At 37.2% G+C, this 26,181-nt stretch overlaps 1 protein-coding gene across 1 annotated transcript in view; it reads right to left on the bottom strand.

Moving 5' to 3' along the window:
* LOC107076196 (cytosolic phospholipase A2 gamma-like) overlaps window positions 1–24,318 on the bottom strand; it is a 40,549-nt gene extending 16,231 nt beyond the window's left edge. Inside the window, exons 1-8 of the mRNA XM_069180560.1 lie at window positions 24,252–24,318; window positions 8,897–8,955; window positions 7,951–7,985; window positions 6,750–6,861; window positions 4,341–4,483; window positions 3,959–4,157; window positions 3,309–3,417; window positions 1,189–1,329 (exon numbers count right to left, since the gene is read on the bottom strand). Coding sequence (XP_069036661.1) covers window positions 1,189–1,329; window positions 3,309–3,417; window positions 3,959–4,157; window positions 4,341–4,483; window positions 6,750–6,861; window positions 7,951–7,985; window positions 8,897–8,905 — 748 coding nt within the window. The 5' untranslated portion in view covers window positions 8,906–8,955; window positions 24,252–24,318. The remainder of the gene's footprint in view (window positions 1–1,188; window positions 1,330–3,308; window positions 3,418–3,958; window positions 4,158–4,340; window positions 4,484–6,749; window positions 6,862–7,950; window positions 7,986–8,896; window positions 8,956–24,251) is intronic.
* Between the last annotated feature and the right edge of the window lie 1,863 nt (window positions 24,319–26,181).

The raw sequence follows: 26,181 nt of genomic DNA on the forward strand, positions 1-26,181 counted from the left end.
GCTTTGATGCATAAATATTTCTGATAAAGGTAGGTTGTGTACTTTTGTCCAACTCAGCAATCTTGCTTTCATAAAATATACCAACATTTTAATGACTGATGATTAACATGCTGTAATACACAGTTCAAAATTAAAGGCTCGAATGCTGTACATGAGAGGTTAAGCTCCCCCTGGCGGTTTTACAAGGCGACGCCGGATAGCTAGTCACGTGACACACGTGATACCGCGTGATACCCCGGTGGGCGTGTCGCGGTATGCCGTGAAATACCTCACCCATTTTGAATGGCTGCATCTGTATGGTTCCTGATATATAGAAGCCTACATGCCAAACAGACCGTGCTGATGGTCCCTGTTTTAACCCAATAAGTAAAAGTGGAAATCCTCACTCAGTCAAAGCCATTTTCTTTTTACCAGCAGTTAATACAAGGCTGGTATTATGAACAAGGGCGTTTCTGAGACAGAAAAAAGATAGTTGTTTTAACCTAAATTGCAAAGGAACAAGTAATAGGTTTATTCCATGCTGAAAAGAGAAGAGAGAAAACACAATGTTCCGGCTGTGAATTCTTCTTCAGGTGTGAGAAAGACAGGGCAGACAGCAAAGATTAAATAGCACAGAAGAACAAAAGCTGGGAGAGGAGAGGAGGAAGGGGGGGCAGAGAGGCAGAGATGCCACTCAGAAAGCGCAAAGTGGAGAGGGGTGAAGAAAGGTGTGAAGTCAAAACCAGCATGAGAATAAAGAAGATTACATGAAAACAAGTCAGTCATTGAGAGAAAGGGGGAGGTGTGAACCTAGTTTCAGGATGAGTTTTGTTTCTGTTGTTTTTCTGCAATGGAAGTTGAGAAACCCTTCTCTGTGAACCAAAAGTTTACATAGATTATGTGGTCAGCGGTTAGTGGAGTCACCATGGGCACCTCTTCCATTCAAGATAATTTAGGAGTACCTGGGAACAGCCATCCCTATAAAATTATTAATTTTCCTAATTTCCTAATGCAAATGTAACACATGGAATATTTTATCACCATTACCAAACATTATGTAAAAGCCCAACACAATAAACTGAAGTCCAATAGAAATATATGGAAAAGTTCCTCCATTTGCCTAAAAATCTTTTGTGTGTATCAAAGGCTTTGGCATCCAAGTGGAGTTTTTTCTTCATCTATAGTGTAACAACAAAGATGAAGAAAGACCTTGCAAGTACAGGATGTCCATCTCATCTCTGAGCTCCTCCACATCCCCTCCTGCAAAACGGCTCCCAAAGAATGGTGTTTCCACAAAGGCTCCATACCCAGAGTACCCCACTTCATGGCGGGTAATCTCACACCAGACCCCTGTGAAGGGAAGAGACACAGAGAAAAGGAGGAAGAACAGAAGAAGAGTGAAGTGAGAAAGGGTACCAGAACTAGAAAAACTCTTTCATCCCTAAATCGCTGCTAATCTCTAAACCCATTTTGAAGGCACTGAGGCCACTCTTGTGTGTCTATTTTTCTAATATTAAATGATATTATTATTGTTAATTAATAGATAAAATTTATATTCTTGTTGTTTTAATGTAATACCTTGTCCAACTTTTGTTGTAGTTGTTGAGTATATGAAAAATGTACTGAAAATGAGAACTGTAACATCCTGGTTGGAGGTCCATAAAAATTGTTTATACCCTTTATAAAATTAAAGTATATGGTAGTATGCATGGCTAGTTTGAAGGATATGAATCTCTAATTCCCAAACAGCCCTTGGTTGAATGGAAAAGAAAAATAAATTAAGGAATTTGGACACAATGGAGGAAATCATCTGCCTCAGGTATTTAAGGAGGAGAAGGTGTCAGGAACAGTTCTTTCCGGGCCCTATGCGGACGACACGATCCGAAAGGTGAAGAAACAATAGGGAAAAATATCATGCAGGAGTTGGTCAGGAGACAGGGGGGCGTGTCCAAGGTGAGCTGGTGTCCGGGGGAAGTGAGTCCGGGGCAAACAATCCAAGCATAAATCCAAAAGGGAAATCCAAAACGGAAGGCAAAGTCCAAGACCAGGGGATCCATCCAAAGTAGTTAAAAACCAGAACCAGGTCGGGACCAGCGGGACAAGGAATCAGGAACAAGAAACTAAAACCATAACGGAGCCAGATGCGGCAGGACCCCGGGCTCTCACGAAACGGGATTCAATGAGAAGCCCCGGGCAATCGCCTGCGTCTGGCTTTAAAGGTGGAACTAAAGAGGGGCTGGAATAAGAAACAGGTGTGGGGAATGGGACAGAACGAGGAAGGGCTGGAGCGCCCTTAAGATGAGGAGTAAGGATCATGACAGAAGGCACACTGTTATCTTTCAAGTAATAGATTTATTCCATGCTGAAAAAAAGAAGAAAGAGAACACAACGTTTCGGCCGTGGAGCTCCATGGCCGAAACGTTGTGTTCTCTTTCTTCTTTTTTTCAGCATGGAATAAACCTATTACTTGTTCCTTTGCAGCCTACGCATGCTGACGCAGCTACCCACCTGAACTGTTATCTTTCATATTGTGTAGCATGAGAGAAACCAGGAAGGAATTATTGAGTTTTACCAGGAGACAGAAGGATTTATTGATTTTTAGTTTAAGTTATTTTTGAAGAGAACAGAAAATAGTTTTAATCGCAAACTAATTGAGGAACACTATTTGGTTGAAGGGAAAACATGGGTAAATAACACTAGAATAAAAAATAATGTAACGCAACGGGGGCTCAGGCGGGCGCCCTTGCCGCATCTGGTCGGCCCCATCCCGACTGGAGGCTTGAACCCGGGACTTCCGCGTCTCTCTGCAGCGACCTAGCCCCGTGAGCTAAAGAAGGGCGGTGACGTCACCCGCTCTGGTACGCCGGCTCTTACACACAGTGCTTGTCGGCCGTAAGCGTTACAATAATATTTTTCTTCAGAAAAGTTCATACTTCTGAAAACTCTTATGATTTGTTGGTATAACCTGCCAGGGCTGTTGACTTCATATATTATTTCATAGAGCAAATAATAGTTTACACAGAAAGCAAGGTCCATGGGTTCAATTATCAAAGAAGTTAAACAAGTCCTTCATTTTTTTAATACATATTGGCAGTTTCTTAAAATATAAATTATTTTGGATTGTTAATAGCCTTATAGTTTAGCTCTAATGATCATTTCCTTACCTTTACCAGTAGCAGCTGGTTGGTCATAATTTTTCAGATCAGATTAGGTGCTAGCGGTGCGGTCTGTGAACATTTAACATTTACTATAAAATATGTAATACCGTATATGGCCTTTCTGCAGGATTTTAAATAAGATTTATGTTAATCCATCATCATGTATCTTACCTCTATCGTATTCATCCTTCTGTCTCTGCTCCTTGTCCACAACTGCCAAGATAGGGTAAGGGTTGTTCATTTCATCATCGGTTTCCTTAGAAAAATGTTTTTCATCCACCTGGAAAAAATATAATGTAGTGAAGACCCAGCAATGGTATTCCCCAAGTACTCCCACCAAGTTTGGAGGGTCTCTGAGATCTTCAGTGGGGCTCACATAGCTGTATACAATTAGAGATTATCTAAAGGTTAGTTTTCAGCTCTAGTAATTAAAAAAAATCTAGATTCATTGTGTTCTCCCTTTAGAGTTACTTGTCTTGAATAGTAAGGTCACATCACCTTAAGCATGAAACATCTGTTAAAGCATCAAATCATAATAAAATATCCAAAAATGTCCTTTAATTTGTTTCTATATCCTTTCCTATTTTATTGTACACATCAATGGTGTGCACTAATGAAAATTAAGTAAAAATAAAAAAAGTGAATTTCAATTTTGAGCAAAGATATATTGTAGGGAAATAAAACCTTTAGTAATTACAATTTACCACATTAAACTGTACACTTTACTCAGAAGCATCAATGAAGAGAGAGAAAGACTTTCAGAAATACAGAAATACATGACGACAAAGATGGTAGAAACCCAGGCAGGAAGGACTGCTGACCTGCTTCACCATGTCGTATACAATTGTAGATGCAAATACATCTGTGATGGAAAAGTTCTCATCCTTTTCTGCCTCCATAATTCTTGCCAATGCTTTTAGACAGTCAAACGAGCCAGTTGTGAGTCTTTGCACCATCTCTTTCTCTGCCTTCTCTAATTCAGAGGACCAGGTCTGGTTGTGGTACAAAGATGTCAAACACCTGCATTCATACATAAACAAGAGTAGAGACCAGGAGAAAAGTCGGTGCTCAATCCTTATATCTTACAGAATTAGAGCAGAATTAGACGTTCTGCTGCTTTATGCGAACCTTCAGAATTCATATTGATTCCACAGATCCATGTGGCACAAACCTGGACCCCAGAGCCCAGTCTCTCAGACTCACCAGGTAGATCCTGACACTCCACATAGGTACATGATGGTGTCCAGCAGGTTCTGAGCCCCCAGCTCAGTTAAAGTCCCCATGAGAGCCACCATAGCGCGCAGACCCCCCCCAGAGCCCAGCACAGCGATAGGGGGGACACAGTCCTGATTGAGGAAGAGAGAAGCAAGAGAAAGAGCATGATAAAAAAAACAGTGTGTGAGTCTGACAGATAATTATTAGGCTATTAAATAGTGTAAATGAATTGCAAAGTTACTGAGATATCACAACTGTGTATCGTGTACCCTACTCCACTCAAGTGTGTCCCTTAAAGAGAAGAAGATTGAGAATTATTTAAATTTAACATTCTCCTATTATGTTTCTCTCATGAAAGCATCTAACGTAAATAACAACAGTGCAAGAATCTACTTACCAGCAACAAAAGTGCAACCTGTTATGATATTTGTAATATCACCACTGAAGTAAGAGACAAGATGTAAAAAGGGTTAATAACTTAAGTCAGTTCTGCCTGAAAATTAGACTTCTAAGCAACAGGGGTTTATGGCAGGAAAGGGGGTTAACTGATAAGGATTCCAGATGCGAGCAAGGAACCCCTGGGGGCATAATCTTAAACTGACCATTTGGCCAGGGCCTTCTAACTGGCCAAATACCATGACCCCCCCCCCCTTACCATAACACCGAATGACGTCTGAAGGAGCAAGGAAGGACTATATAACCTAAAAGTTTGTACCGGCACATCGAACAATACTTCGGTTTTGTTGTTTCTTGCTGGAAACAAGACTTCAGCTTTATTGTTCCTTGCATGCAATAAACTCATCTGTTCTACTTCATCTCGGGATCCAGAACCTTATTCTTTCTGTTGCAACACCACTAAGGATCATTAAAACAGCATGAAATATTGTAACTCAATCTTGGCTGTCACCCTCTCCACCAGCGCTATTTAATCATTCCAACTCAACCTACAATTTCATGGTTCAAACTGAACGATCTCTTCTTCCATTTACTTATTCTACTTCATTTCATACTTCAAGTCCCTTCCCTATTAAGACCTGTAAGGTGCCTGTTTTGCACCCAATTCAGAGCCCTGATCCTTGCCCACTGTTATCTCAGACAGTGCAGAAGCCTGCAAAATCTTAGTTTCATTTGTCTTCCCATACACTTTTTCCCTTTCTGCTCCGCCTCTTTTATTAGACTTTATGTACTCTCCATTTTCCCCAAAGCCTGTCCATTCCCCACCTTCTCATCTATTAACTGCATCCATGTAATCTGGAAAGCAGTAACATGCCTGTAGCATTCAAAGCAACAATAAACCCCTACGACAAATGTTAACTAGCATAATGAATTTTCTTATGTCATCTTTTTCACTAACATGACAATGCACCTGCTACAAAATAAAATGTCTTTATTTTCCTGATAAAAACTTTGTGATTTCGATGCTGTTACAACCCCAAGTGTCTAGGGGTAAAGGGGTGTAACATTTAGGATAATTTTTGAATGCAGGTGGGTTCTGGTGAGACACTAGGAAGCGTGATAACAAAGGTGGATGCAGAAGTGATGGTTTTAAGTTGAATAAGTGACTGACAAGACATGATAACACACAGGGGTAAGGAACTAGAGTGGTGACAAAGAAAAGAAAATAACAAACAAAATGGAGCTGGCTAAGAAAATGAGGGAAAGCTAACCTGACTACAAAAGAAATCTGGAAACACACGGTCTTCGGTGTCTCATACACCCTTGCTAACTTCCACTGACTACCCAACAACCATACAAGACAAATGGCACTCACCCGTACTAAACTAGTGTACTAATACAAAATCAACTAAGTGTGTAGAATGTACCCAACAACCTAAACTAACCTTATACACAAAAGTTCACACAAAAACACAAGTGAACCAGGAAGACAAATAAGAGAAAACAAGAGTAATCAACAGGAACAGGGTACAAAAGAACACAAAAGTTGAACATATAACACATTAGGGCAAGGTAATGGCAAAACAAGGATAAACACACAAACAAACAAAAGTACAAAGAAACCGCCAAAGCAAAGCAAAGCAAAGCAAAGCAAAGCAAAGCAAAGCAAAGCAAAGCAGGACCAAACTCAAACAAAAGGCCTCTTCCTTCAGAAAACCTCCATGTTATATGCTGAATAAGATGCACTCTGATTGGCTGAGAAGCTGATTGATGATTAACTCATACGGCACAGTGGTGTAATGGTCAGGTCAATGGAGGAGGGAGAACAATCAAGGGTCAGCAGTGTGGAACATAACAAAAACACACATAGACCACACACTGGGATGTAACAATGCAGTTTTTTGTATGATGCTTACAGTAACTTACTGTACTTGCATTTTTCAAACTATACTGAATATGTATTTCTGCAACACAAATAATAAAAAATAATAAAAACCATACCAATTTACAAGGAATTTTCAGATTACTCAGGGCCTTATGGATTTTGATTTTTCTCTGCTTAACAGCCTTAGTCTCCCCCTCACAGAGAGTCTGTGAAACCCGTACATATGTCCTGTGGAAGGAAATAAAACGAACATGAAGAATTTGCAACCTTGGCGCTTTCTGTTCCTAAAAATGCAAAAGGAGACATATTAGAAAGAATCTGGGAGAATTTCTAATTTGCTTTGCTGACTGGATCTCACTGTAACTTGAGTGTTAATGTGTTTGTTAATTTCTTTGTGTATTCTTATTAATTTCAAGAAGGTGAATAGGGACTAATACAGTTGTAACCACTTTAAACTTTCATAAATATTGCTAATATTAATGTTACTCATTTAAAAGTATTTATTTTTCTTGTTTTCAAGTAACAGGCACATTGTTAAAGTCAGTATTTATCTTTTCGTAATATCCTGGGATATAGCACCTTATTTTCTGCCTTATTGGACATCAGCTGGTAAGTTAAAGGATACTGCTAGATGCTCAAGAAGAGGAGGGGGTCAACTGTTGAGGTGTGATCTGCTCAGGACCTTAGGATCTCTTGTTGTTCACCAACACAAATGCTCCACAAGTGCTTTTGGTCAGTGTATCACACAAACGAGCTACACTGTGGTACAGCAAAGAAAAGGGACGCTACTCTAACACGTCAATAGGTTCTAATGCATGTTTTGAATGTTTTTATCTGTATATTATATATATTGGCTCTAAAAATATATTGTATTTAAATTTAAATGTTTTAAAAAAGATGTCAGTAGTTTTGAATTTCTCTGAAAATAACTTGTGATTGCATACTGTAACCTCTTCAATGTGAGGCATTAGTTATTCATTGGGATAGCCTTGTGTCTGGTTTTGAATCCTAGCCAATGCCCAAGCCTGTGGGGATAATCTTTCTATAATCTTTCTAATCTAACTATAAACTATAGATTTACTGGAAATAAGGGATTTTGAAATGCGCATGGATATCAACCAAGGAGGAAACACCTCACTTACAGCTTAGAATCAGTTAATCAGTACATTTATACTAATCACATCCTCATGAGAAAAAAAGAGGAAAGAAAATAATTCGGAACATCTGATTGAAAAGAGGTGTAATTGTTTTTTGTAATTATACACAGAAACGTGTTTCTTATACTGTATCTTAGTACACAGATTAAAGAGCACTTACTTTCCAGTATTGTCTTTTGCTTCCCTCATGCTTGTCTGTAAGATAATTGAAAACAAGAAATCGTAAAAGACCTGTAAGCACTATATCCCTCCGTTTTCTGTACTACTGTTTCTGCCCCATTGGGATACATTTGGGATACATTTCTGGAATCACAGAACTACATCTTCTTGCCACTTCAAAATTCCATTTTTCAAAAAGCACTTCCAGAATTATTATTCCATTTCCAATGCTCTCTATATTGTCTATAGTATTTTTGTGATTCAGTATGTTACTGTTTTTATGTGGCTATACTTAAATTCTCTCAAGAAATGAAAGGTGATCCAGAATTCAGCAGCACAAGCAAAGCAGCAACAGGTCATCAATCAGGCTTGCCCTTGCTCTCATTTTCCCAAGTCTGTAAAATACAGAAGCTTGGCACTTACAATGTTTTTCTGAAGCTTGTCACCAGAAAATTACTTTGTTGTGCCAGAGAACAAAGATAACTTGTTATTTTAACGCTACAATAGAAGCTGAAATCAAATTATGTTTATAAGTCGGTTCACTGCAGATAATACTGAAGTAAATGATTCAATGAAAATGTAATTTAGAAGAACAATTTCAAAGCATATAAATTATATTTCATTGCCATTAATATTTTAAATCTATACATTTAAGTGTTTTATTGAATGTGTTTTGGCTGGTTATGTTAGACAAATTTACAGCATTTAATTTTGACTGAGTTTTTCCACGTTTTTCCCAATTTAAATATTTTTTTAGTGTGCTATTTCAAAAATTATAATTTGCATTTTTCATATTTATACCCACACAGTTTTGGCTACACATTATGACTTGGACTAATGCTACATACCATGCATCATGCACAAACCATTGTTTAGTCTCTTCTTTCTTAAGTAATAATGTTTTTAAGATTGTCTTATATGCATTTATTCTGTAAATACTCAGATACCTTATCCATGTTGTTTTTTGCTAGTAAGGAATGTTTCCTGGTGACCTCTTTTAGTGGATCTGTTAAAAAAAGATAATATACTGTAACACTGTCAGCCATTGTTAGTATACAAAACTGCAGGAGGCACACATACACACAAAAACAAGTGGTAGACTAATGGCAGCACTAAGGAGAGGCATGAACTGCTTTAAAAATACATTCAAATACTTCTCCATTTCATGACATGTATAATATCACTTAAAACAAGAGCTGCTCATTACAAAATGAGGTTCCTAGCCTTTTTGTTGTTTACAGTGTGCACATTGCTCCCTGTATAGGCACTGATAGTGGGCAATGGATCCTTTAAATTTGAAATAAAGTCATAAACCATTTAGAAAAAGAGGATGTCATTGTTTTCTTATAAATCAGTGCTATGTACAACATACAGTAGATTATTCCAGTGTATCATGTTTTAGGTAAATCACAGTGTATTCATTCCTTAATGCCTTAAAGACTGTGTCAATTACTCCTATAGAAAAACACCAGGCTTGGATTCTGACAAAATGATTGACCATTTCTGTCTCAGGAGTTAGATAGAAAAAACCTTAGATGTGTGGTTGCACATCAAATACAGTCTTATATGATAGCCAATGACTTGTTTGAGCCATTTCAGTCTGGTTTCCACTTAAATCATAGCACTGAGACTGCTCTTTTCAGGGTTTTGAATGATTTATTTATTGCCTCAGACTCAGGAGCTACAGTATACAGTAGATATCCTTATGCTTCTTAAAGCTGCTTTTGATACTGTAGCAACACAAAATTATTTAAATTGCTGGCAAACGTTTTTGTCTATCAGTGGTACTGTCCTTAACTGGTTCTGTTCTTAACTGACTGGCAGGCAGCATATTTATAAAATATAATAACAAAAATAATAACAAATAAATTTTGTTATTATTAAATTTCAGCAAAGGAATGAACCGATGCAACCATTCAAAATGCACGGTACAAACCCGTACCACACGCAATTACCCACAAGTCACTGCTTTGTACCGCGGTACGTGATTGGCTGGCCAGAATGACCGACAGGGGCGCTCGTGGTGCATTGATCATTAGTGAAAAGATTGAATAATTTCATCTCTTTACTGTGCATGTTTTAATTTGCTTAGTATTGAATATTTATATGTACAGATGCAGCCATTCAAAATGCATGGTACAAACCCGTACTGCAGGGCAACTACGTGTGCGTCACAAGCCTGTTAACAGCCTGTTTTTTGGCTAAAAAATCACGCCCGACAAAGTGAAGTAACATTAACTAGCAAAGAGAGGACATTAGCTAGCCAAAATGATAAAGCAATAAATGACTTTTTTTGTTTATTTAAACGTTATGTCAGCCAAACATGTATGTAATGTCTGCCATACGGCGTACGCGTTACTGAGGCTGAACGTTTAGCCTTTGTTACTAATGTAACCACTAAATAAAGACAGAAATATAGAAATCCCTACATTACAAACTCCAAGCATTTCATTTTGTCTATTGCTACAATATCGACAACAGTGCAGTTACAATGTTTCCAAAATAAGCAAAATCTAATGATTTGAAGGTTTTGATAATAATAGAGAAATCATAACAATGACCCCGTACTGCTTCATGCTATTCATGTTTACCCAACAAAAAAAGGACAACTAATTTGACACGAAAATACTTAATTTTTTCATTGACAAAAAGTAACGCCACACTCTCTTGATTAACCGGATTGTTTTGTTTCTGCACAGACTGTTAAACTAGAGAAAAAGAGCGCCTCTTCGAAGCATTTTGTTGAATTTATCGGATCGGATCAACGAAATGCTGTGGTGTTACTTTTTGTCAATGAAAAAATTAAGTATTTTCGTTTACAAAGACGGTTACAAAGAAAGTGGATCACAATAATACTTTGAGCTTACAGCCTGTCCAGGGTCATTCATTATTAATACTATTAGTAATATGTTCCATAAAGACTTTGATGCATAATTAAAATATTTATGATAAAGGTGGTAGGTTGTGTGCTTTTGTCCAACTGAGCTATCTTGCTTTTATAAAATATACCGACTTTTTAATGTTTAATGATTTACATGCTGTAATACAGACTTTAAATTATTAAAAGTCTAAAGAGTATACAAACTTAAATTCTTAATTGGAAAAAGACTAGGATTTGAAACCATGCATTTTCTAGTTACAGCTCAAATGCTTTACATGAGAGGTTAAGCTTTATTAGCTCCACCTGGCAGTGATTTGGGATACTATTATCATAACTGTGGTATTATACGGTATGACGCGATATGACGCATTGTGTTGTGACATGCCCATTGCGTTTTACCACAGCGTACCCCACTAATTTTGAATGGCTGCATCTGTACCTATGAATACCTATGAATTTGGCATAATTCTGCCAAACCGTTGCACAAAATCCGTTTATTTTGCAAATAATTAGTGGTCGTAAAGTAGATATTTATCAATTTCTAAACTGAATATTACCCTGAAAAATTTAGAACAACATAATCTAAATATTGTACATTATATACACAAACTGTAAAAAGACTATTCACAACCTGTACACACTATTTTGTAATCAAAAATTCACATAAGAAGAATGCCTCCTACGTTACACATGATAAAAGACATTGTGTCTACGGGGCTGAGGTAGATATGGGCCTTCTATATATTATGCCGGTCTGCATGTCCTTGGTAATCAGGCGCACTGTTCTTGGGAAGAAACTGTTCATACAGTAAACCTGTTTCTTCGGGTCTTAATGCTCTCTGGCCTACAACACCAAGGTTATGTTTAGTGTCTTGCCAGGTAAACAGACTTTAGCTAGGGTGGAGTGTGTCTTTGATGATAGCGTGAGCCTTGCTCCTGCAGCGGGCTGTATGGAGTTTCTCCAACCAAGGAAGTTCTGTTCCAAAAATGCGTTCAGCTGTTCTAATCATTCTCTGAAGGATGCATTTGTCATTCTGGGTAGCACCGCCGAACCGCACTGTAATACCTCTAGTCAAAATGCTCTCAATGGCACCATGATAGAAACTAACCAGTGGATGCCACTCCTCTTTAGGCACCTCAGAAAGTACAGACACTACTGTCCAGCTCAGCATGTTTTTAATATGTAGGCCAAGAAACTTGATGGAGTCAACCTGTTCAATATCAGTACCATTGATGTAAACTGATTGGTGGGGATTGATATTTTTCCTGAAATCCAAGATCAATTCTTTTGTCTTAGAAGCATTAAGAAGAAGGTCATTATCCTTACCATAATTGGTCAGGTCTCTAATTAGCTTCCTGTAAGTAGACTGGGCAAACGATTTTTAAAATTTTTTAAAAAGAAATAAAAAATGAGATATAATGATGTGTTCCTGCTTAACTTAGACATTGCACAACTTTAAAACCTATAAAAACAGGTTTAGAGAGTTAAAAAAACAGTTTTTATGCGCGAAAAATGGGTGATTTTTCTTCCTCGTGATCAGCTCAGAATCTTTGTGTACGCTATAAGGTTTTTACTTCTTAATTAAATGTTTAAAATACACAAATTTCATAAAGACAACACATGTTTTGAAAAGAAAAAATCCCATTACTTTCTCTTCCTGTTGTGTGAAACTGATCAGCAGGTCTTTTTTTCTCAATCAGAGGCTCTGAAAATAGTGTACCGCCCACTGCGCTCCGTCAGAGAGGGGCGCGGCACCGAGAGAGGAAGGAGGCGTGGAGCTCAGCAGTACAGAATGAACGTTCTGCTGCCTGTAGCGCTTATGGCAGCAATCGCGTTTGCATTTATAACTTAGTTTTTAAAATTAATCAAGCAATATGAAGCATCTCTTTTTACTTTTAAGTCACTTAATTATCATTAAGCACAGCTTTCTCACCACTTAGACTACTTTTTGATACCATCCTTAGACAAAGCGGAAATTTCTTGTTCTGTCTAATGACATTACAAGTGGAAAGATTACAGATTTTAATCGTCTTTAATTTTGTTACGTTATACATTTTAGAAACGTTTCATCCATACAAACACCACAAAACTATTCTCGATTGTATTTCTGAATGGTATGTTACACTTAGTTCACCGTTTTAAATACATCTAATTAAAAAAGTTAGGTGTTAGCATAAACTATTAGCAATCAATATTAAATTTAGCACTGTAATAATTTGTTGCACTTTCCCCCGCATCTTGTAAAAATATATTTTCATTGTTCAAATATACATTAAATCTGACTATCATATAATAAGTTAAATACAAAACTAAAGAAAAAATAGGGTTAAATATAATTCAAAATATTTTGCTAACAATGTTAACTGTTTATAAATAATAAATTGTATTAAGTAAAGAGTAGGATGGCACAGTTGTTAGTTGGCTTTTTGTTTTGTTTCTTTTTCATAAATACAACAGTAGTACCTGATGTCTCAGTGGCTTTCAAAATTAAATTATGCATGCAAACCTGTGAACTAGAAAGATAACTAAGATATCCATCCATTTATAATGGTGGCAAAGTGGTTAGCATTGCTATCTTGGAGCACTGGGGTCCTAGGTTCAATTCCTGCCATCCTGTGTGTGTGGGGTTTGCATGTTCTCTCTGGGTTACATGGTTTTTCTCCAAATGTGTGATATGACTCCCTCTCGCACTCCAAAACATACTGGTAAGTTAATTGGTTTTATGGGAAAACTGGCCCTGGTGTGTGTGTGTTTGTGTCTGTCTGTCCTGTGATGGACTGGCGCTATGTCCAGGGTGTATTCTGCCTTGTGTCCGTTGCTTACTGGGATAGGCTCCAAATCCTCTGTACTGGATAAAGAGATTAGAAATGGAAGTAAAGGCACTGTGTGGATGGAACTATACACAGTGTTAGAAACCCACTATGAAATGGCAGCATCTCACTGAGAATAAAATATTTTATAGTGCTGGCTTAAGGAAACAGCCTTTCCACCTCTCTGATCAGTATCCATACCTAGTTATTTAAACAAATTGCCTCTAATTATAAACATCTTAATATGCTGGCTCTGTGGATCCGCATCAGCTAAGTTTGCCCATTCCTTCAATTCATGTGCATCCAACACACAGTTCAATGCCAGCAACTACACAAAATCTAAAATACAATCCTCATTTCAGTATCTATGTAAACATACAGTCTGTTAACTTCATCATCTTCATCAAAAGTATGCCTAACCCCATTAGGAAGTGTTCTTGTTATCAGTGTATTCCTCAGCTTTCCCTAAATTATCTTCTTCTTACCAACATCTCTAGTCTTTTATCCTGCAATAACTCAGCCAACACTTAAATCTCCAAAAGCTGCTTGTGTTAATTTCTTTAAATCACAAATATCATCTGTAAATACTGGTCATGTAATACTCTGCATTGTGGAATAATAGTTTATTTTAAAGGGAACTAGAGAAACTAAGAACTAGAGAAATCAAGAAAGGCTTTTTTTTTCTAGAATTAATAAATGCACATCCTGTTCACTGGGGAAATTAAATCCACACTGAGCAATCTTCAATATGTTCAGAATATGACAGCAAGAATCCTATCAGGGATGCATTGGACCTGTTTTCAAGTCCTTGCACTGGTTACCTATCAGGTTTTGAGTCAACTTCAAAATCCTTATCCTCATTCAGTACCTACAGTATATGGCTTATTATCTGTCTACTCCCCACCTTTGTCCATCTGACTCTGGTCTTCTAGCTGTCCTCAAGAACATCTACATTCTGTGGGTGACAGGGTCTTCTCTAGCTGCACCCCAGAGCTCTCAATTTGTATTCCCAGTGATGTCAGTCACGTACCCTGAGTGCATTTAAATCTAACCTCAGAACCTTTCTTTTCAGAAGACTTGTAAGTAAGTGTCTGTATCTGATTCATTTTCTAATTTTGGTAGCACCTCTAACTGTTTGTCTTTCTTATATGTATTTACTTTGTAATCTGTGGTCCTTATAACTGTTTTTACATCTACTGCATTGCTTTGAGATGCCACTTTTAAAGGTGATATATAAAATAAAGTTTTTTTTTTTATTGTTATAGAGAAACATGATCAGATTTTCCCTGGTTCAGAAAAAAATATCTAAAGTATACTAGTTTGTCACTCTCCTCATTCCCTTTGCTAAATGACTTTTCATACTAATCTGATCAATCTAACTGCCTGTTTTCTGTGCTTTCTCTATCCTGCAAGATTTGCAATTATTCTGAAAATTTTCTTCTTGAAATAACTCATTTCTAAATACCTTTTTTCACTGTTAACATCTTGCAGCAACTCTGCAGCAAAATATACACTTAGCTCAACCTGACAGTTCATCCTGCTACCAACATTGAATAAAAAAATCTTAAGATTTCTATATTTATGTCTTTATTTAGTGGTTTCATTAGTGACAAAGGCTAAACTTTCTTGGAAAAATGTCTTTTATGTGTTGCAGAAAAAACTGACTTGCTTTGACAAAATATGTTTACAAATCCTTTCACCTGCCAATCTACCTGAATGCCCAACTATCTGAGAAGCCCTCCGTGAAACCATGGTTGCTATTAATTCATTTAGGGCTCACTGACAGAATTGCTGTTTTTTATGCATGATAATTTTCTGATTCCTCACTCTGTTTCATGTTTATAGATAAGACTTTATTGATCGCGACGGGAAATTGATGTACATGTTCATGTACATTTTTTTGTAACATACACCTTTTTGTGATTTTTTTGTATATCTAAGCAAGTCTTCCTGCATCCCTCTTCTGCACTATAGTCATGGCTTTTTTTCTGTTTGCTTATTTCAAAGCAACACCTGCTCCATTTCCAACTTTTTGCCCATGTGCATTTTTGTATTTTTTACACCTCACCTCATTTTGACGCAAGATGACGCGCGGTACAGCGGTACGTGATTGGTTGACCGACAGGGGCACTCGTGGTCCGTTGGTCTGTCGTAGAAAGATTTACAGTAAACGTCTTTACTGTGCCCGTTGTAGTATTGAAAATTCATATGGAATTTTACCACTGAAGGGAAATCTTAGTAGCTGAGCATAAAAAGAATAGGAGCATACTGTAACGCATTTGAAGGCCATAAACGATATTAATTTTAGAACATAAACATACAGTATATGGCTGGTCTTGGTACTTTAAAGAAAAAATACACACCAGTATTCCATTTCTTCCTAAACATTTTAAGCATCGAAGTCTTTAACTAAAGAGATACCGGAGTCAACAAGCATACTTTTAGAATTTGATTAAAAGGGAATATAATATGGAATCATGTGTCTGAAGAAATTAATAACGATATAATAATATTCATGTACCGCAACACAAGGATAGTACATGCTGTACATTGTCTAATGTTTCTGTAGTGCTTTTTCAGCACTTTGCATGTGACATTGCTGGTGGTGCTGTGGGTTAGGTTCCTAAATCCCATGTCCCATGGTCTTTGATCAAATTCCACTGGAACTATGACCTTTTTTTTAACAAACATTTCTTTGAAAAAATGAAACGTTTCCCTTGGTCAGAGATTAAATAAAACCTGACTCGCACCAAACAAATTTATATTTCTAAATATCACAACATGATCGAATTTAAGTATTTTTAATAACAATGAATAGTCACCTATGCGTTACAAAATAAATATTTATATTGATTTGAATCGCGTTTTGATTTAAATCGTAAATGTGTGTTTAAATATATGTGTTTAAAGGCGATATATAAAAGTGCTGATTCTTATGGAATGTGTTCCGCCGGGGATTCAAAAATTTTTTTTTTTTTAATTGCGTATCTAAGGAAAATAGCAGTATAACTTTGTTCATGCACAAACAGTGGCATGTTACATTATTAATTTGGGTGTCTCCTCTTGCCAGAAAGCTCTAAATTGCATTTTGAGTGCGTTTTTTTACTTTTTCTAAATTGCAGCCCATAAATAAAGCTGATACAGTTTAGACTTACTGTATTTTAAACTGTATTACAGCAGCACATTGGACAATGCAACGTAAATTGCAAAAATGCACTTGGAATCTGTCCAAGCCCTACTTTGTCAGGCATTTTCTTTTACTGCAATGGACATAAAAACTCTCTTGCTTTTAACAGAGCGTTTCATAATTTCTAACTACGAAAATTATTTAAACTGTGACACTTATCATTCATTCCATTCCTTTATCAGTCTTCCATTTCTCCCTAAACATCATTATATCTTACATATGAAAAATACATAATATAGCTCCCAAACAAACGCAAACGTGTTTTTAATAAGATGCTTTTATTCGTTCATAATCCAACGATTTCAGGAAGCTTTATGGAGCAGCACTGTCAGACCTGAGCGCTGACAGTCAATCTGGACAAGACCAGAGTTATGGTTTTCCAGAAAAGCTTCAGAAATAATATATATATTATATATAGAAAGATATAATGATGTGTTCCCACTTACACATCGCACGACTTTAAAAGCTAGAAAAACAGGTTTCGATTCACATTATCTGGTGAGCCTTGTTTTGTCAAAAAAAAAACAGACATTGTGTGGTACAGCACGGAGCTCAGTCAATTCAAACAAGTTCAGTTTAAAAAAAACTGCAACAGACATAAAAACTCCCTTGCTTTTAACAGAGCATTTCATAATTGCCAACTAAGAAATTTATTTAAACTGTGACACTTATCATTCAACTTTAAACAAACTTTATTTTATATAGTGTTTTAAACAAATAAGTAATTAGATTGCTCATAAACCTAATCGCTTTTTCTACATAAACACAGCGTGATTGCTCTCTGAAAATGCTTTTTTTTATATTTAGGCTCAGATTTCAACTATAGATCGTATTATTATAAACTTTCTTGGAAAAATGTCTTTTATGTAAACCATGTTTGCTATTAATTCATTTAGGGCTAGAATATGTTCAGTGTCTTCCAATCGAGTCGAGTTGACATTAGAAGCTTGCGACGCCCAGACTGTTACACCAACGCATTAGCATGTTAAAGCGATTTCATTGAGGAGCCTAGCTTTCTTAACTAGTAAGTACTGTACTTCCTACTTTGAAAATACCTGTGAAACCGGTTTAATTCGTCACAGCCAGCACTCCCGCAGAGAGAGGGGTTGTACTCGTTAATGTCTTAGCACAAAGCAGAAACTTCTTGTATTTTCCGATGACATACAAGTGGAAAGATTACAGATTTTTGATGGTATCAAAAAGTAATCTAAGTGGTGAGAAAGCTGTGCTCAATGTATTTAAGGACTTAAAAGTAAAAGGAGATGCTTCATATTGCTTGACTAATTTTAAAAACTAAGTTATAAATGCAGACGCTCCCTTGGTGTCGCGCTGGGTGTAAATATCAAAATATACATTCGTCCCGGGCAGAAGCCGAAGAGCGCCCGGCTGGGGTGCACGGGGAAGAGCAGGACAGGAGTGAAAGTGGTCAGGGCGGGGTTTAGGAAGGCGTACAGTCTGGGCAGGTATAGATTACACTTTTCTAAAACGTATTTGAAAAATAAAAACGATTACAATCTAATCCTTCCACGTTAGATCCCAAATTCCCAAGAAAAATAAATCTAAATGGGTAGAAAGCTATGCTGAAAGTTTATTAAGATACTTAGAAGACAAAGATACTGTATCAATTTATGTTGCATTAGTCTGATTATGATTAAAAAAACACATATAATTAAACACGCGTTTGCGATTTAAATCAAAACACGATTTAAATCAATATAAATGTTTATATTGTAACGCATACTGTCCAGCCTCCATTTCTCTATAAAAATTTACTCTATTACAAATTTACAATTTGTTGATAATAGAAATGTTAGGTTCTCTAAAGCTTTGTGATAGCTGACCCACCCAGGCAGCAAAAGATCAGCTGCACTGGTAAGATGTGACACCGAAGATATGACTAATAACCTTTTAAATCTGAAGGGAGATCTGAAGGGATCCCCCCCGCCCCACACACACACACAATAGAAGCAGGAAGCAGAAGCAGGGACCGTTGTCAGAAGGGAAGAAGGTGACTATTCATTTTTATCAAAAATGACTTAGAATCGATACTGTTGTGACATTTTGAAATATAAAAGTCAATTGATTGTCCATAATATTGCTATTCTATTTTTTAGAAGAAATGTTTGTTAAAAGAAAAGTCCAGCACCAGCTGGATTTGAACACACAACCTGTGAGTTGGTAATCAGGCACGTAGACCAGTGGGCTACAAGGGAAGTCGCGAGGCAAAACAGCCCTACACAGCCTTGTCACAGTACACGAATATAATCATATCGTTATTAATTTCTTTAGATACGCAATTCCATATTATATTACCAGAAAAGCTTAAAACTACCACTTTTTCACACGCTATTTCACATGTTAGTTAAATACTTCCATGCTTAAAATGTTTAGGGAGAAATGGAATACCGGTGTGTAACTTTTCGTTAAAGTACCGATTCCTGGAATCTGACTGGCTGACACCCTTCTGAAGTGGTTCCATAATATCTGGTATACGGAAAAGAAAGCGTTGATAAAAAAGCCTGGATTCTCATGTATCTCATACAAGTATCTTTTAATACAGTCTTTGCTGTGCTCTTGAGTATCCTTGTGATATTTTGAGCTCTAGTTGAATGATAAGTGTCGCATTTTAAATCATTTTCGTAGTTAGAAATTATGAAATGTCCTGTTAAAAGCAAGTGAGTTTTTATGCCCGTTGAAGTAAAAGAAAATGCCTGACAAAGAAGGGCTTGGACAGATTCCAAGTGCTTGTACAAATGTGCTAAAGAAATTATACTTTGAGTATACAGCTTGTCCAAAGTCATTCATTATTAATACTATTAGTAATATCTTCAGTGAAGGCTATGATGCATAAATATTTCTGATAAAGGTAGGTTGTGTACTTTTGTCCAACTGAGCAATCTTGCTTTCATAAAATATACCAACATTTTAATGACTGATGATTAACATGCTGTAATACACAGTTCAAATTTAAAAGCTCAAATGCTGTACATGAGAGGTTAAGCTCCCCCTGGCGGTTTTACAAAGTGATGCCGGATACTTTCGGACATGATGTCAAATGACGAGATTAACCGCGTGATACTGCGTGATACTGCGACACGCCCACCAGGGTATGCCGCGAAATACCCCACCCATTTTGAATGGCTGCATCTGTAAACACAGCGTAATTGCCCTCCGAAAATCCTCTTTTCTTGTTTGTTTTAGAGACCTTGATCGAAACTGATTTTAGATGTCAGAAAGGATTTATTTTCTCTGTATTTCCTACATTGCTTTGTCGAGATTTTAACTTTATATCTAGGCTCAGATTTCAACTATAAATCATACAGTAATTAATAGCAGTAAATACTGATGTTTTGCGCCCTCTTACCACAAAAATATATGTTTTGTAGCTGGGATTAACTTTATTTCGTACGCGTAGCTACTGCGATTCGGACACGGAACAGTTAAAGATGGCGGCAAATCAGACACCCAGAGTGGGGGGGGGGGGGGGGGGGGGCGTCTTCTTGCCTCCATTACTAAAATGCCAAATAGGAGTGGCTTAAGCGACATACACAGTCGTGTAACTGACAGTTTGAGGTAGCCTATCGTGTAAATTTCGCTTTGTTGCTGATAGGTTAAGCTTTCGAAACTCTGCCCCAAAGTCATGTGACTGATTTTTTCGCCTTGTTTCATTGGTGAAATGCAATGATCACAAGCACCACCATGGTAACTGGGATGTGTAGTTTTTAATTCCGTTTGAATTATAACTGTACGTACTGTCTTCATATTTGGCCAGGGCTTTAAAGAGAAGGCGCGCCAAAACATTTCAGTGCCATCGTCTCCACTTTAAAGGTACCCCTGTGCTGGAAGAATTTGACCTTGGAACGTTTGCCCAGCGTACTGTAAGTAGTTTCATTATCATGTTGAATAAGGCCAAGCACTGTTGTATCATCCCCAAATTTGTATATTATGTTATTGTCATACAGTAGGTGGAATTGCAGTCATGTTTGTATAATGGTAATAATAATTGCTTACACTTATATAGCGCTTTTCTGGATACTTCACTCAAAGCGCTTTACAGGTATTGGGGACTCCACCTGGATGATGCGACAGCAGCAATAGTGCACCAGATCACTCACCACACACCAGCTCTCAGTGGGGAAGAATTCATAGATGGGGATTATTAGGAGGCCATGATTGGTAAGGGCCTATGGGAAATTTGGCTAGGACACCAGGGTTTCAAGAAACACTCTGGGATTTTTAATGATCTCATCCGAAGGACGGTGCCTGTTTACAGTATAGTGTCCCCATCACTATACCAGGGCGTTAGGACCCACATAGACTGCAGGGTGAGTGCCCCCTACTGGCCCCACTAACACCTTTTCCAGCAACAACGTTAGTTTTTTCCAGGAGGTCTCCCATCCAGGTACTGGCTAGGCTCACACCTGCTTAGCTTGAGTGGGTTGCCAGTTGTGAGTTGCAGAGTGATATAGCTGCTGGCTGAGACAAATGAGAAAAGTGTTGGGCTTAGGCAACAGCCTGGGGTTGTACCTGTGCTTAAGGTAATCGGGGAAGAGATATTTCGACCTATCTTCACTACTTGTGGTCTAATTGTCAAAAAGTCTAGTATCCAATTGCACAGAGAATTAGGCAGGCCAAGCCCAGTGAGTTTCAACACTAGCTTGGTGGGCCTTATGGTGTAAAAAGCTGAGCTATAGTATAAAAACAACATACGAATGTAAGTGTTGTGTTTTTCCAGGTGCTGGAGAGCAGTGTGTAAAATGATAGCTACCGCACCATCCACAGACCTATTTAGACGATATGCAAACTGCAGAGGGTTGGGAATATTATTCTTGATAAATCTCAATAGTTTCTCCAGGCATTTCGTAGCTACAGATGTAAGAGCTATGGAATGGTAGTCGTTCAGGCAAGTCACCCTAGATCTTTTAGGAATTGGAGTGATAGAACTTTTAAAACAATGTGGAACAATAGCCTGTGACAATGAGGTATTAAATATGTCTGTGTAGACATCAGCCAATTGCATGGCACTGGCCTTCAGAACTCTGGTGGGGACTCTATCAGGTCCAGCAGCTTTGTAGGGGCTTACCTATTGTAGGGCTCTACATACCTCTGACCTGGTAACCTGATAGACAATTTAACAATAAACATTTCATCTCTTAACAATTTATTGCTCATTATTGTGTTAACTGTGACTGATTGAACAAGTTCTATCAGCTCTTCATGGATATATGAACATGACAGCCCTCCAGGACTGTATTTAACAGCCCTCATCTAATTCTTCTGGCTCCACATTGGGAGATACAGTGTGATGTGGGTTTCATGCTGTGTTTAAAAATACTTTTTGCTCCAGAGTTTCCCTCCATGGTTTATTAAATTCTAAAACATAGAAATAAAATCATGACAGTCTTAGAGTGACTGGAAAGCATCACAGTGCAGTGAGAAGGGAGAGAGCTTTGCACGCTGAACGTCACAATTATCTGCTGCTTGGGTCCAGCTGCAAGTGAGACAACTGGGGAGAACTGTGTTCGTCCCAGCTACAGCTTCTATACAGAACATACTAGGATATTCAGTATGCTAACAAAAGAAAGTCCAAATTGTTTTCTTTTGTTGCGCAGGCAGAAATAAAAGTGGGTTTGTAAACATAAGATTTCCCCTGTTGCAGAAAGAATATCTTGGGCAGAATTCTGTACTTTGCTTGTTCACTCTCTGTAAAAATAAATTAAATGGTTGGAGTTTGAGGATATTAGAGATCACTTGCATGTGCAATATTTTGTGAAACAATTTAAAAATGTTGCTTATAATGTCACAATTTTATTTTAAGCTGTTGTAACTGCAGTGAAACCCAGGTGCTGGCTTCTCAGAGTTCTACTAAGAGGTTTTAACTTCTTCACACCCTCCAGCTGGAAATAGTGCTATCTGCCTCGGGCATCACTCTGTATCTCTTCCATCCATAAAGCATTAAACAATTATTCTAATTGAACCACAAAGCCCAGGATCAACTGCCTGATCTTGTGTTCCATTAAATTAACCCATAGGTTTTGCTCTCTTCCATCAGTTCCTTGAGGTTTTAGCCCTGTAGCCTTACAAAGCTGAAACTGCAAGAAAACTACTATTTCTTGAGTCAAGGAAATATGGCTACTCTATCACCAGAGGGCAGAATTAAAATTTGGAGCTACAATGTTCGTAATGGGTACCTGTTTGTGTTTCCAATGGTCATTTTTCAGTAATGAAAGCATTCTTGGAAAATAATTTTACTTACATGTGTCTTTCACTAGTCTGCAGTACAATATGAAATCCCCCAACCCTCCCTCATAATTATGGCCCCAGATCAGAAAGAACTGTAATTTTATTTAATTAATCCATTACTATTACTTGTGATATTTAGTGTACTGCCCTGTGCCCCCGCTTTGAACACTCATAATTTTAATGCCCATCTAAAATAAATTATGTGCTGTATGTGTGTTTGGAATTCAGATTTACATACATGGTTACATGGTTGTTTTGAGCAATTTAGAAGAGCTTATGTTTGAAAACCATGTTAAGAAATTGAGATAAACACCAGTGCCTAATTAAATAAAACTATAAACTGTTTTGGAATATCTGTATTCATCTGTATTAATAAAAAATATACAGAAAATTTAAAGTTTTATTATACAGTATGTGTAGACTAATAAGTGAGAGTAACACTTTTGTATTGTGCCATTACAATATATCTGACTAACACTTTGGTAATATTTGCTAATAAATGCAAAATTTAATGAATTTTAATAAATGCTAGCATCATTCAGTGTTCCATATAACTTAACAATTGCATGGTCATTTTGGTGCTAATATTATGATAATTGGTATTGATATTGGTGCTAATATTATGATCATTTCAGTTGAAATAATAATTGAACAAATTAAATCATTGAAATAATTATGCAACTCAGCATTTACATGTTCCCTCTTGGCCACCTCCCGATTTTTAGTGTAATTCTTGTCTCCTTCCTGTCCTACAAGCCCACCTACACACTATGGGTGACAGGGCCTTCATTTACTATGCTCCAAAGCTTTGGAATTATATCCCCAAAAAATAAGACTCAAAACCTTTTTGAGAAGGGCTTTTATTTAATTATTCCTGTGTCTGCCCATTTACATTCCTACTGCATTCCAAACCCTAGTTGTAATCGCATTGATTCTGCTCTTTCCTCTCCTTGTGTGCTTTTTATATAATTATCAACATCTAATAATAATAATAATAATAATAATAATAATAATAATAATAATAATAATAATAATAATAACCTACTGTACTTGTAGATCTGCTTTACAAAGGCATCTCTGTTATTCTGCTGTTGCAATGCAAAATAATTTAAGTACAGCATTAATGCAGATAAAAGAAATACATATTAATTACTAGTATTAAAATCCTTCTTTTTCTTACCAGTTTGAAAGAAGTTTGGTGTTCCAGAAAAATCAAAATGATTTAATCTTTCGATGCAGTGGACATATATTCATAGGAAACACAAAGGACCAATCAGGAGATGACAGATAAAAAAGAAACTTAGTGAAAGTTTCACTTTCGGTATTGATTGTAATGTTTCCTTACAAGATGTTTAACCATTAAAAGCACCCTTCATTGTATCTCACTGTCACCACAGTCTCTAGCTTTGGAGATGCTTTAATAGTCTGTCCATTTCCAGGTCTGAAGTTTTTGTTTCATTTAATATTTCATACAGTTTATGTGTAACAATAATGGCAATTTTTTCTTTCTTACAGTCTTTCAGTGTTCCTAAATTTAATCCACTTTTCAGCCCTGACAAGGCACACCCATGAAGCATTTTAAGCACACATTGTTGTGTGATGGGGGTCATGCTATCTATATCATTCACACCCTCTACAGCCAGAGGGTGCTCCTACTCTGTCCTGTCTCTAGTTTCCTGTGCTTTGCTGTCCTTTTGGTGTCTTTCTCTCTGGGGCTATATATTTCTGGGTCACTCAGTCCCCTTCACTCAGCATTGACGTTCTGATGTCCTGAGACCCACCTAGCATCCAGGTCGCCCCACGTCTGCTGCCTGAGGGCATTGGTTTCTATACGACTCCTGAACTGCTGAGCTCGGGCTAACCTCCGTTCTGCCACTATGCATAGGGTCTTTTCTCGCTCTCCTGCCATTCCATGGTTCGTCCCTTCCAACATCCGTGACAATACCAATGTGGATTATGGCACAGCTTTTAAACACTCTGTAACGCATACAGAACCAGGCACTGAGAACGCACAGCATTTCTTCCAATTACCTAAAAAATAATGTGTTGCATTGTGTTATGTAATTTATTGCCCAAAGATGATAGACAGGTAGCACTTGTGATGCATTAGATGTTAGTGAAACCATTGCTTCATTTAATCTGTTTCTCTCTGTGCATGCCAAAATCCACTTAATATGGAATATTAATATGGAATTTTACAAGTAAAGAACATTTTGGCAGTGGAAAATAAAATCGGAAGCATGACGTCATATACCGTATACCTAACGTACTTAGATTAGATGGTAGTGGTTGCTAAATATATTGAAAAAAAAACAAAGTACACAACAGTATTTCACCATCTTCATAAATATTTTATGCACCAAAGTCTTTAACTCAATAATTTGCAGTGGGTATTTTGGAAAATGTGCTTCTGCTAACTACTGTATTTATGAATAATTTATTTTTTAATTTACAGTTTATTTGTAAAGTAATATGTATATTGCATATAAAAAGTTATAATGTTTATCGTTTTAGAAGTATATTCCATAATCATTTAGGTGGGTAGCTGCGTCAGCATGCGTAGGCTGCAAAGGAACAAGTAATAGGTTTATTCCATGCTGAAAAGAGAAGAGAGAAAACACAACGTTTTGGCCATGTAGCCTTCTTCACAACTAAAGGTTCCATGGGCGAAACGTTGTGTTTTCTTTCTTCTCTTTTCAGCATGGAATAAACCTATTACTTGTTCCTATTACATAATAAGAACACTGTAGTTGTTGTAAATTGTAAAAAAAAAAGCTTGATGTATTTAGTTCCACTTGATATAGAATCTAAATCATGTAACACAATACATTTTTGCAGCTAAAAATATCACTTCTGGATATTTTGGAAACAATTTAATGTTTGTTAATCTATCAGTAAACAATGAGGACAAACAGACTACATGAAGGCTACCTGGTAAGTGTCTTCAATACATCTAGAGAGCTGTGCAGGCTGAAGAGCCCCCAGTGAGGCTGTGAGGTTGTTTAGTGTATTTTCTGCAGTTACTCACTTTTACTCGGTCAGACGTTCAGCTGTTTCTCCAAAACTGTATCAGACAAGCTTCCTCCTCTTGTCATTTTGTTTGGAGAAAG

This window comes from Lepisosteus oculatus, chromosome 18, assembly GCF_040954835.1.
Source record: "Lepisosteus oculatus isolate fLepOcu1 chromosome 18, fLepOcu1.hap2, whole genome shotgun sequence".
Lineage (NCBI taxonomy): Eukaryota > Metazoa > Chordata > Actinopteri > Semionotiformes > Lepisosteidae > Lepisosteus > Lepisosteus oculatus.